Source organism: Furipterus horrens, unplaced genomic scaffold (assembly GCF_987537825.1).
Source record: "Furipterus horrens unplaced genomic scaffold, mFurHor1.1.pri manual_scaffold_2, whole genome shotgun sequence".
NCBI classification, from domain to species: domain Eukaryota; kingdom Metazoa; phylum Chordata; class Mammalia; order Chiroptera; family Furipteridae; genus Furipterus; species Furipterus horrens.
The window spans coordinates 210,267,620-210,280,531 of record NW_028327172.1 but is presented as its reverse complement, the minus strand read 5'-3'; the positions used below and the strand labels follow the sequence as shown (position 1 = coordinate 210,280,531).

Below are 12,912 nucleotides of genomic sequence, written 5' to 3'. Positions count from 1 at the left end.
CAAACTGTGGTTTAGAAGGTAGTATTATGTCAACATTATACGAGTATGTCCCAACTCTGATCATTGTTTAATAGCTGTGTCAAGTTCGGGAATATTTAGGGGTAAAAGGGCATACTGTTTGTAACTTACATCCCAACGGTTGAGGAAAGAACAAAATGCACACTATTTTAGGCACACATATGATAATATGAAGAGACAGAGGATGAATGGATAAATGGCTAAAATGATGTGACCAAGCAAATGGAGCAAGATGTTGGTAACTGGTGGACCTACGTAACGGGCGTAGACAGGGGCCCCTTGTACCCTTCTCGGAGATTTCCTTCAGGTTTGGAAGTACGCCAGACTAAAACGTTACGTTCAAAAAGACCCAATCTCAATTTCAGTGCAAGTGCAGCTCCTGGGCTGTAAACAAACTGTCTGATGCTCACCAAAGTGATTGTAGTAAACACGCAGACACAGATGTTGGTTGTGAAGTGTTTGGCTAAACCTGATTCATGAAATGTGAAGGTGAGGAAAATATGGCTGCATTAAAATAGTTTGATATAAGTGTGATGTGTATATATCACTGTCTTGTTAAATTAAAAACTCTAAGTAGATATGATTATTTTATATATGTAGAACTTTATATATTCAAGTTGTTTCAGATTCTTTTTTTACCCTAATCTTCTCTTTGGGGATATGAGAAATTATTTCATATTTAGGCATAGGTGGTCAGTATACCAAACACATCCTTTCAAAATACGTTTTAACTTTTAAAGTCTACAAAAATGCATTCTGCTTCCCTTTCTTAAACAGGTTGAATTCATTCTGATGTTTCATGAAGTGCATCGCAGACACCTCACCAGGAAAGGTTTCCCGTTACCCCTCTGCCCCCGCCCCCCCGCCCCCCGCTGCGGTTCCAACGTGGCGACCGGCTAACTGCGAAGGCCGACGGAGACCCAGGCCGCCAGGCACCTGACAGGCGCACCCACACCTACCTCTGGCCAGCTGTCCCAAAGACACAACCCTGCAGCACGGTCGCTGTCCTCACCTGACCCAGGTTGGTGTTGTCATCCAGTTGGTTTAGCGTCATTCTGACGTCATTGCAGGTGGCCGTCTCTGACGGTGCAGAGCAAATGGGGTCATTGAGCGATTGCTCCAGGTTGGTTTTAACATCGTGCAGGCTGGTGCTGAGCTGTGCAGTTGATGTTTTCAGCTCCTCTAAGGTTTTGTTCACGTTCAGCAGGGCTTCTTTGGTCTCTCTGATCGCTGTAGGAACACAGTCCACCTTAGAACAGAGGCACCCACTGGACTGGCCATGGCAAACCACTTCTCATCTACAGAAGTCCCCTAAGGGAACTTGAGATGAACACGTAAATGCCACTGGAAGGCCACCAGAAGGGCCTGCTGCGAGGGGCAGTCTAAGAGGGAAACACAGAAGACATTGCTGGCCTCCACTGCCCACCACTATGACCAGCTCAGCTTTCCCACGTGGGGAACACGGTGTAGACATCCGGATATGACATTAACTGGCTGTCATCGGCAGAGCAGCCTCAGGACAAGGTGGCACCACTCTAGCATCGCCCCGCCTTGCAGAGGTCAGCCCAGACAAGCTCACATCTTTCCTCCCAAGCAGCTTTGACCCCCCTGAAACACTGATCACACCCAGCCGTATTTTAGCTACGGGAAGTCAAAGAGCTGCAATTTAAACACAGAGCAACGGTTAGGAGCACTGTTTGGGGTTCAGGCAGGCCCGTGTGCAGATACGAGCTTCCCCGCGTGCTGTGTAACCGGAAGCCGATGCCTGACCGTCCTTCAGCAATTTCCTCGTCTGCAAACAGTGGAACCACCACCGTGCGGGCCACGCAGTGTGGGAATTAGAACCATCAGGCTGAACATCCTCAGTGACTGCGAGTCCATCTGCTTTTATTTTGGGAGCCCTGCAGCCTGGAACACATTCTGATACAGAGACAGTCCCACTAATTGCTTGTTACCTGGGTTTCTCTGGGGCATAGAGCTCCGTATTCATGACTAGGGAGGTGGCAAATTTACAACTCTTTTCTACAGTGACTTACAGCCACAGTAAAAGGTGCTGGGAGGTTTGAGTAAGAGGACATTGCCTTTCTTCTAAGCAAGTAAGTCTTTCAGGCTCACAAAACAGGTGGCAGAGCCACATGTGGGTGTTACTAGGAAAAGTGTGAATGGCCTTAAAAACTCATCTCAACAACTTTTCTGGGTTACCACGTGACCTTGAGAGCTGAAACTATAGAACATGAAACAATAACACACGCACACGCGCGTGCGCACACACACACACACACACACACACACACTGTAATGCTTGCGTGTTGTGGAATCAAAAGTAGTTTGAGGTGGCATCTCCCAGTCTGCTAGTGCTTTGTAACAGCACCCCTGGCAAACTCTTTCACCTCTCGGGACCTCGGTTTCCCCATCTGTAAATGAGGAAGCTGGCTGGGTCCTGTCTGGTTACTAGGAGAGTCTGTCATTCTCGATGGCATCTTAGCAGGTCTGCTCTTAGGAGATGGCAGTGCCCACACCCTCCAGGGTGGACCCTTAGCACCTGGCCTTGATGAGCCCCAGGGAGGCTTCCAGGATTGGACTGTGTGACCATTGGATCCCAAATTCTACATCTCCTCTGAATAGGAAATCTTAGTTTGCTTCGAACAATCTTTTCTCTTGAATTTTGCTCCAATTGTAGCCTAACAATATTTGAAACTATAATGATATTTAAGATTTTATCAAGGAGTCACTCTGGGCCTTGGTTTCTCATCTCTTCTACCCACCTCCCAGAATTATTGGCAAAGAATGGGGCCGGTACCTGCTCATATCAGAGGCTCAATAAATATCTACCTTAGCAAAGACAGAGAAAAAAGAAAAAGAACACAGCTGCAACCAGAAAGACATGACAGAGGGCAGAAGAGCATACCAGAACGCACTTCCCACCCCACGGCACACACCTCAGCTTTTCATGCCGTGTGGTTTTCCTCTCACGGTTTCCCTTTCCACTGTGACTTTAAGATAAGTCATTTTAAGGCAAGAAACAAACAAACAACAACAACAACAAAATAATGATGGGTAATAAAATAAACTGGTGGCCTAGAGAACAGGTGGCCAGTTGGGCACTGTCTACGGACACTCCGGGTTATGGGTAATATTCTGTCTTGTCCCCGGGACTGAGAGGTATAAATATGCATATATTTTCCAAAGGCTTCAAAGCATTCTATATCTATAAAATATCTAGTGGGTTACAACTCTGGGAGTCATTCCCGGCCTGTCAAGATCATGGATTATGTATCTGAAGTCAGTGAAGAAATATTTCAGAATCTCCATTTTACTTAATTAACATTTTACCAGCGCGTGGCACATTTCCTTTACAGACCCTGACGTGCAGCTCAAATATGATTTGCACAAATAACTTTGTATGTTTCTGCTCTCGCCAAAGGCTACTAAACACATAAACCGGCAAAGACTTTTTAGCAAAATAAATTGCCAAAGCAGTTTATTAAGCACCTTTTAAAAAGCCTTGGCCAGCACCCAAGGCTCAACTGTCACTTAGTTGGCTTGGCTTTTAAAAAATAGAACTTTAATGCTAATACACGAGGCACTGAAGAAGAAAATAAATGTGCTTTGATTGCCTTTCATCCAAAGAGAACTATAATTCAAACGTTAAAACTTGAGCAAACCACGGGGCGAGACGCCAAGGCCCGTGCCAACCACGTGGCATTGCTCGTCCACTGCTGCACAGCCGTTACCTGCACAGAGTTTCAGAGCTGGAAGAGATCTTGGCCAACCAATCATCCAAACGCACTGACTCCCGAGGTATATGGGGCACGGGGACACCTGGCCTCCTCGCCTGGCCACACCAGCTCTTGACCCCATATTCCTACGTCTTCCCCCAGAGCGATGCTGCTGTCTGACCATGGATGGCACAGAGGCACCCTACAACTTCATGTTCCCAAATGGACCCAAACATCCTGTAGGACAGTCCAGGCAGCACAGGCTTTATAGCCAGACTGGGGTCTGAACCCCAACTCTACCACCTCCCAGCCCCCTGATCTTTGACAAGTTACATCATCTCCAGGCCTTACTGTCCCGAGTTTGTAAAATGTGAGTAACCCCACCTCAGGGTTGTGAGCACTGACTAATCTGACATAGGAAGAGCACCTGGTACATAGCACAGATGTGTTCTCAACATCTGGAAGGGCCCGGGAGGTCTATTTTTTTTTTTAATTGCAGTCCAATATGCAGTTTATTAAGATCAGCATGTCTGTTCACTTATACTATCAGCTGTGGTGACTTCGAACACATTATGCGTCCTTTTAGTTTGCAGAACGAGTTCTTTCAGGGGGGAAAAGGAAAGAGTAATCAATAGACACCAAAGCTAAAACTCTATAGGCTTATTGTTTTCTATCACAGAAGTCAACAAAGTTTTTCTGTAGAAGGACCAGGTGGTAAACATCTCAGGCTTTGTGGGCCACAGGGGTGTCATCCTAGGGTGAACGCAGCCATGGAGGATGCCTGAATGAATGAGCACACCTGTGTTCCAACAATTGACCAACAAAATCAGGTGGCGGGCCCCTATCAAATTCTGCCACTATTATTTCAAATGACTTGTAGGCCATCGGTATGACAACAATGACACCAGCTTGCTATAGCAACAAGAAAAATAAAGAACTTAGGAATAAATCTAACCAAGGAGGTAAAAGACCTGTACTTAGAAAACTACAGAAAACTGAAGAAAGAAATTAAGGAAGATACAAATAAATGGAAGCATATACCATGTTCATGGATGGGAAGAATCAACATCATTAACATGACCCTACTACCCAAAGCAATTTATAGATTCAATGCAATCCCTATTAAAATACCAATGACATAGTTCACAGATTTAGAACAAATATTTCAAAAATTTATATGGAACCAAAAATGACCCCAAATAGCCTCAGCAATCTTGAGAAAGAAGAACAAAGTAGGAGAGGTCACGATACCTGACATCAAACTCTACTACGAGGCTATTGTAATCAAAACAGTCTGGTACTGGCATAAGAACAGACGAACAGATCAATGGAACAGAATAGAAAGCCCAGAAATAAACCCAGGTCTCTTTAGGAAAAATACTGCTGTGACACAGTGTGCATGGCCTGTCCGCAAGAGCACAGATGGTGTCTGTCGCCCCAGCAGTTCTCAGGGAACCATGAAAAGGGAGAGTGAACCTGGGAAGGCCGCAACTTCCAGGTGGAACATCCTCTCGGTCCCTTCGGTCTATCACCGCACTTACCTGCTGCCATGGCCCTGATGTCATCAAGAACGGGGGTCACTTTAGGGCTCAGCTGTTCGTGAATTCCGCCTCCTAGCAATGACTTAATATCTAAATTCAAAGAAGCATAAGGGGGTGAGAGGGTCATTCCATGTGCTCCCTGCCTGTTCCCACTCATGCTCTCTGCCACGCAAGGTGTGGGAAACCACCTCCAGTCTCTCCCGCCGAGAAATCCCGTTTTTATTATGGACTCTGTTTGGGTGATACTCTTCTGTGGAGGCTTCTTTATGCTCTTCCAAGTCCCCACACCAGCTGGGCCCCAGTGAGAAATTAATCACCAGAGACTCGGTATTTAATTGTGCTAGGAACACACTGTTTATCATCTCGCGCCGTGACTGCCTGCGAACCTAAATATCTCCAGCCAGACCAGGGGCTCGCCACCTTGGCACTGCTGATAGTAGGGCCTGGGTAGCTGTCTGTTCTGGAGGCGTTTTGTGCATTGTGGGGTTTTTAGTGGCATCCCTGGCCTCTTCCAACGGATGCCACTGGCCCTGACCAACCCCCTCAATTGTTGGGACAACCGAAAATATCGCTGGATGTTGCCAAATGTCACCTCATGTCACTCTGCGGGCAGAGCAGCCCCTGGTTGGGAATTTCCTTTCCTTTCACAGAGAAATAGAACGGCCTACGTCATCTCTTGTCCGTGTTCTGTGGGAGGCGGCCCTAGCACCTTCCAGCCAAAACACAGGCGGAAAAACTTGGGGCACCTTGACATTGTACTCACTGTCCAGATCTGAGAAAGCCTTTTCCTTGGCAGTGCTGTACTGGCCCAGGACATAGTTGATTTGCTAAAGCAAAATAAAAGAACATGAGAGTTTCTCTTCGAAGATCCATAGCCACCATAAAAAGAGATTGAACATACAAAAAATTATCCCGAAACCAAAACATTTAAAAAAAAAAAAAGGAAGCAGGTTCTTAGAGATGTTTACATTTGCTGACACTCAGGCTTCTTAACAAGACCCCAAAGCTCACTGGCTTAAGAAACATGATCTATTGTTTCTCAGGATTCCGTGCATTGGCTGTGGGGCTGCTTGGGCCGGGCTGGCGTGGCTGGGCATGCGTGGATCCCTCTCCCTACGGCCTCCTGCCCTGCCAGCGTCCAGCCTGGTGTTTCCACACTGCGGCCCTGGCAGTGAGAGAGAGGGCAGGAGGCTGCAGGGCCTCGGGAAGCTGCAGCTCCGCGTTAGCACACGGTCACATCCACTGAATTCTTTTGGTCAAAACAAGTCACTGAGACAGCCTGGATTCAAGGGGTGTAAACCGTTCCACCACTGGAAGGGAGGAACGAGGAGGAATTTGAGGCCACTGGTAACGAGGACACTAGGACCGTTTTATTCAGTGGCTGCTCCAGAGCTTTCCGTTCCGTCTTTGTGTCTTAGCAGCTTCCCCGCACCCTTCGCAATGGCGCCACTCTTCTTGCATCACTAGGGGCGATCTGCTCAGTGCAAATGTGCATCATTAGCCAACTTTTCACTTCCCCAATTAGAGGAAGAGGAAGAATAAATATTGTGTTTGGGATTAGGTGTGTTCCCTCTCTAAAATGACTATATATTCTCTGCCTTATTTTTATGGACTTCTTAAAAGCTTCATATTCTTGGAAGTAGGTGAGTCTCCCCCAAAGTCATAAGACTTTACTATCTTTCCAAGTTCATGAACGCAATCCCCAAGTGCTCCAGCCACAGTTGCTATGTATCAGTTTGCCGGCATTTGAGGAAAAAGGCTTCACTTTAGAGTCTTTACAGTGATAGGTAAAAATATGATGAATTTTTATTCACAGATTGAGAAGACAAAACACTATTTTCTCTGTAGTGCTACAGTATTATGGATAAAATCAGCTTCTCTAATCTCAATTATTTTAAAAAATGCCTGTATTCTTTGCCCTTTGAGGTCCAGCCACATTTTTACAAACTAGTGCACTATTTACTGTGTAAGCATTTTTAAGACTGTAATAAACTTAGAAGAACCCATCTGTGTGAGGAGACACAAGGACTCTGATGGGTTCCTATCACCAAATCCATAGGAGGGCCTTTCTCCCCAGGCTGGTACCCGTGAGCTTGGTTTCTGCTCATTTTCATAAACAATGTTCTGAACAGGCAAGACATCAGCATGTTACTGGGACATAGAAAAAAGGCGCCTCAGGCCATCACGTTCCCATCCCCAAAGACAACTTGTTGGGGGGGGGGGGCGGGGGGGTGGTCTACTCCCCAATCTATACAGACATTAGCAAATGGGTGTTTATAAAGCAGAAAGGTTTCATTACAAAGGTAACTTCATGCAAACAATGGAGAGTTAACTATACTGCCCAAAAGAAGAGGGTAATGGCACCTAAAGACTTTTTTCTTTTAAAAATAAAAATCATGAGACCCTTAATAGGGTTCAGCATTTTTATAATATGTACTACAATGTTATGTTAACCTCAGTACAATAACACCAATTTTGAAATCAGGTTTTTGTACTCTTTCAGAAATCACTTGCTGGGCCTTTATGTCTTCATCTACAAAGTTAAACGATAACACCTGTCTACACTGATTCACTGGGTTTCTAGAAGGACCAAATAAAATTTCAAATATATACAGGAACTCCAAAAGGCCCCAAACACACAGCACCACGGGATATACAGATTGGGGTCTTTACCGATGGCGTTTCATTCAGGAGAGTTCTCAGGTCCCTGAAATTGCTGTCTGCCAGTTTCCGCGTCTTGCCGATCTGAGTCCTGAGGTGGTCGTTTGCCATGAAACCATAAATGATACCAACACTGCAGGAAAAGCACAGGACAAGGGTGAGTATTTACTGCGTGACGGTGTGGACGGGCCCGGAGCGGGGCAGCACTGCGGACGGAAAACAGCAGGGCTTCTGAGTGGAGCCCCCCAAAGGACAGGGCCCTCCTCCCCACCCGGTCCCCTCCACTGCTACAGCCTTCGGGCCAAGATCCCACAATCCACCCACCACCGACATGTGACCCACAGAACAGGACCATCTGCTCAGAGGAGACACACAGCCCCTGAAGACACACTGTTCTGTCCAATAGGACAGTGTTCATGCTAACCTGCGAAGGAATCGTGGTTGACAACGGTGTAGGTAGTGTGTGTGATACAGTCTCATTCCTGTACAGGTGTGATTACAAGTACGTGCCCTCCTGTGCAGGGCACACACAAACACACTCCACATGCACACCTCTGCTCGCCCAAAGAAGACTACCAGGAAAAATACCAAAATGACAGAAACGGCTTGAGGCTTTCTAACAGTTTTGGTTTCTCCAACTGTCTGTGTTAGTTTTTGTATTGTCTGGGTTGAAAAGAAACATGTGTTACTTTAGCATCAAAATGTTGTATGAAAAGCTACAAACAACAATGTATATACTATATCATTCCATTTTATGGAAGGCACAAAATCATGGAAAATAATGCTATGAAAGTCAGTGGTTATATTTGGGGAGGTGTAGACAATGATGCAATTGGTGTGTTCACTTCATAGAAACTCATTAATATGTATTTATGACAGGGACTTTTCATCATGGAAAATATATTTCAATATATTTCAAAAACACTATATGAAAGGCTCGTCTACATGCAAATAAAGAATATTTTTCAAGCCAAAAAAAGGTCTACATTTAATCATTCTGAGGGCTTTTGATGTTGTCTCCTGGTTTAATCTGAAATTGATTTGACCAATCAGTTTGTTTTTATGTCAACACCTAAAAACAAAATGTTAACATTAAACATTGTTCATCTCCAAGGCCTTGTTGGGTTTAGCCACTAGGTGGCAGTAAGGAATTACATAAATTCATAACAATATTTTACGTACAGAAGTCAGTAACAAAGTTGTTAGTTTGTAACCATTCAAAATCAAAGTTATGGATAGAACAAAATTTTGCAAATAATAAACAAACCTTGGGGGAATATTCTGGTGCAAAATATCATCAATACTTGGCTACTGCACCAAAAACAATCAATGTCTTTGGCTTTCTACATTGGTATATTTACAGGTAGGGTAGCAAAGTCTCTGATTCTGCATCAGAAGTCCCATGCTCCCAGGAAACCTCTCGGTCTCCGGTAAATGGAGACAGCCATTCGCCCCATTCAGTCATCATTCATTCCAAGGAGCATTAATTCATTGCTGGTCTCACTTAAAACCTTTCCCCAAAGCAGTATTACATAGGAGCATCAGATTCCCCATAATAATCTAAAAAAAGCCTATAACGCACAATATGGAACAATATTTCTTATATGTAACGAGTCCCAGTGGAACGTGCACTAGAGCAGAAACACAAGATTTTGCCACGATCGCCCCTGACTCATACTGCGTCAGTTTGAGAAAGTCGCGTTCCTTCTGAGCTTCAGCTGGTATCACAAAACTGAAAATCAGGCTACAGAAGTGCTTCCCAAGCTCTAAAGGACAGGGGTACTAGATGTACACAGGTTCTCCAAGATTTTTTTAAAGTTTGGGTTCGTGCGGATGGTAATCTTTAAAAAATATATATTAACAATATTCTGTGCCATTTGGCATGACCACCTTAGAATCCATTTTTGTCTGTCTTAAGTCTGCAATGGTATTTATTAGGCAGACTTTACACCATAGCAATATGAGTTATTAAGTAATGCACTTATGCCAAAGAAAGCCAAGTGACCCAAAATAATGACTTTGGAGTAGTGTGGACAGAAGAAAAATAAAGGTGAGTCATAACAATGTACTTGAAGCTTTACTGATCGTGCCAAATTTCAAACATCCACAGTAAGTCAGGATCGCAACCTGAACACACCCGCCCATGACAAGATTTCACAATGGGGGCCTTTGCTGTCTCTCCCCAGCATGTCCCAATTATTTGTCATTCATCATGTTCCAGACCCACTGTGTCATGTAAGAAGTCAAAGTGAACTTGGGAAACACTCCAGAGGGAACCCCTTGCTTGAACTCCCAGAGGCTCTCCTGAAACTCCGATGGGCTATTTCTCACTTCATAGTCTATTTTGTCTTCATTTTTAATCTGTGTTTAATTTCTCTAAAAAGAGATGAGAACTACTTCTCCGTCAATTTAGCAGAATGTGGGGTCTCTTATCTGCGGTGGCTGCTCAGCGAAGGTGGCCTTTGTTGCAATTGGTCCCGGAGCAGACCGGCCATGTGTTTGGAGCCTCCAAGTTAGAAACTTTCTTTGTTCTTTTATGAAATAAACACCTTTACTCACAAGATCGTTAATAAATTGCAACATGACATGGAATTTCAATGCAACATATTTAAAAAGACCCACGTTTCTGCTGATCAGTTATGGATTCAATGAAAATGAAAGCATTGATCATTTTAAGAAACTACGCTAAACAGAACTTTGGAATAGGATCCAGCCACTGTCAAAGCTGATTTTCAGACCCGTGCCCCGTTACAAATTTTACATTTAAATTACGCATGAAAAATTCAAATGCTTACATGGGCAGACAGGAAACATGAAGGGCAAAGGGCACGGCATAGACCTGTAGGAGCTGGAGGTCAAAGGTGGGGGTGGGACTGCTGATCTACAGACCTAGCAAGTGCCCCTGCCATCACAGACCACTGCTGCCGATTGTCACAGACACCTGGAAATCGGTCTTCTTATGTAAAATCTCTTATTTTTAAATATTAGGAACTAACCAAAGAAAAAAGAAACTTTAAATACCAAGGGAACCCACTGGTCTCCGTTTGCAGTCTCTAAGTTGAAACTTCTGTTTAAACACAAGAGCTAGCAAACAATGTACTTATTTACGCAGTACGAGAAAATCTCAAAAATTGTAGCTGCAAGTAAGAATTTTAGTTTTTATGGTATATTAGCATTACATTTTCTTATGAATAGACCAATTTTCTCACACAGACCCCTAAAAGTGAATACCTACAGTTTTTAATGAATAAGACTAAACCTTTAAAATTTGCAGCATTTTTTTTTTTTTTTTTTACCACTTGCTACTGGCTTAATAAAATTAGCCAATGGAAGCTAAATACATGCTTTCAGTCTGTAACTGATCTTTTATTTTTTAAAGATAATTTTAAATTTATTTTTAAAATAGCCTTCTCGTTCACATTAAGAAAGTCTCCTGGTTTTCAGGCACATCAGCTCAGTTTCTTCTCTGGAGCCTCTGGCCTCCGAGCCGGGAACCAACATCCACATCCTCTGATGGACTTTGACAAATCGCCGTCTTCCTGAAAATGACTGGGATCCCATTTTCACCAGGGTAATTGGCCAAAGCAGATTTAGCATACTCAGAAAGATAGAAATATACTGGAAACATAGAGGCATGGTTGTTCCTTTTTGTTTATAACCTTTTTTTGAAATTCTGAAAATTGCAGTGATGCCAAGCACCAAGGAAAGAGAGAAGAGGAAACGTGGCTTTTTCTGGAGTAAGACACATCTGCTTAACAGTCAGTCTGCAGGGAGAGGTAGAAATTCCATCTTCCCCGGATGGTCAGACAGCCACAGAAACGCACGTCAGCACATGTGGGACTCCGCCGCGCGCCACTGCCTTTGGAGAAGCTCACGCCTGGGGAGCACATGACCACATCTACTCCACACGTGCTACGGGACCTTTCTCCTTAACACCTATGGCCCTTCCCAATCAGAAAAAGAAATAAAGTCTAAATATTTTTAAATAAAAAAGGATAGATGAAAAATTAGAATACTCAAGACTAATTTTAAAATTAACTTCATTTTTAATTGTAACATTTCCCCATACAAAGATGGTCTACCAACGGTACCCAATCCCTGCTGAGCTCACTGTAGGCCAGAGGCGAGCAGCTCCTTCTCTCTGTGTTTCCATATTTGGGTTTTGTTTACATGCCTTCCCCCCTTATCTAATCCCCTGATGTTGTGGGCACACTTACTTCTCCTCTCTCTCTACTCACACTACAGAAAGCTTTGTGTTCCCCAGCCTCACCTTGGACTTCACTCTTCCGGGCTACTTTCGATTCCTTGTAAATAATGTGTTGCTATTATTAATGACTCATGATGGTGAAGAGACTTGCAAACTAATAGGGGTTTTAAAAGAAAGACATCAAAACACCCATTCTAAATTCAAAAACTCGAGGCAAAGGAGTTTAGACTTCTAGTCTGAATTTAAGTTACACAAAACAGTCTCAAGTAGTTTCTTTAGATCTATTTGTAATTCATATACAGTGGTCCCTCTCTATATCGTGGTTCACTTATCGCGGCCTCACTGTAGCGCGGGATTTTTAAAAATATTATATTTAATGATTTATCGCAGATTTTTTGCTATATTGCGGGATTTTGCGGTACTTTATACGTATGTTGTTAAAGTTACGTAGGTTTAAGAGTGTAGAATATGTTTAAGAACATAAGTATTATTTATAAAAGTGTGGAAAAGGTTAATAAGGGAGTGGGAAAGGTTAATAAGGAACTGGGAATGGTTTATAAGTGTGTGGGAAGGGTTTATAAAGCCTTAAAATATATATAAATACTAAAATAAATATAAGGTTCCTACTTTGTGGATTTTCACTTGTCGCAGGGGGGTCTAGAACGGAATACCTGCAATAAGTGAGGGAATACTGTATCAATTCAATGTATTATATGAAATAAATTAGTTTTAAATAAGTCACTTAGCCTCAAATAATTGATCAACT

The 12,912-nt window shown here is 43.6% G+C and overlaps 1 protein-coding gene across 1 annotated transcript in view; it reads right to left on the bottom strand.

Annotated features, from left to right (window-relative positions):
* Positions 1-12,912, bottom strand: part of PROM1 (prominin 1) — a 92,856-nt gene that overhangs the window by 31,620 nt on the left and 48,324 nt on the right. The window contains exons 5-8 of the mRNA XM_090267054.1: positions 7,952-8,072; positions 6,042-6,105; positions 5,279-5,368; positions 1,031-1,248 (exon numbers count right to left, since the gene is read on the bottom strand). Coding sequence (XP_090123180.1) covers positions 1,031-1,248; positions 5,279-5,368; positions 6,042-6,105; positions 7,952-8,072 — 493 coding nt within the window. The remainder of the gene's footprint in view (positions 1-1,030; positions 1,249-5,278; positions 5,369-6,041; positions 6,106-7,951; positions 8,073-12,912) is intronic.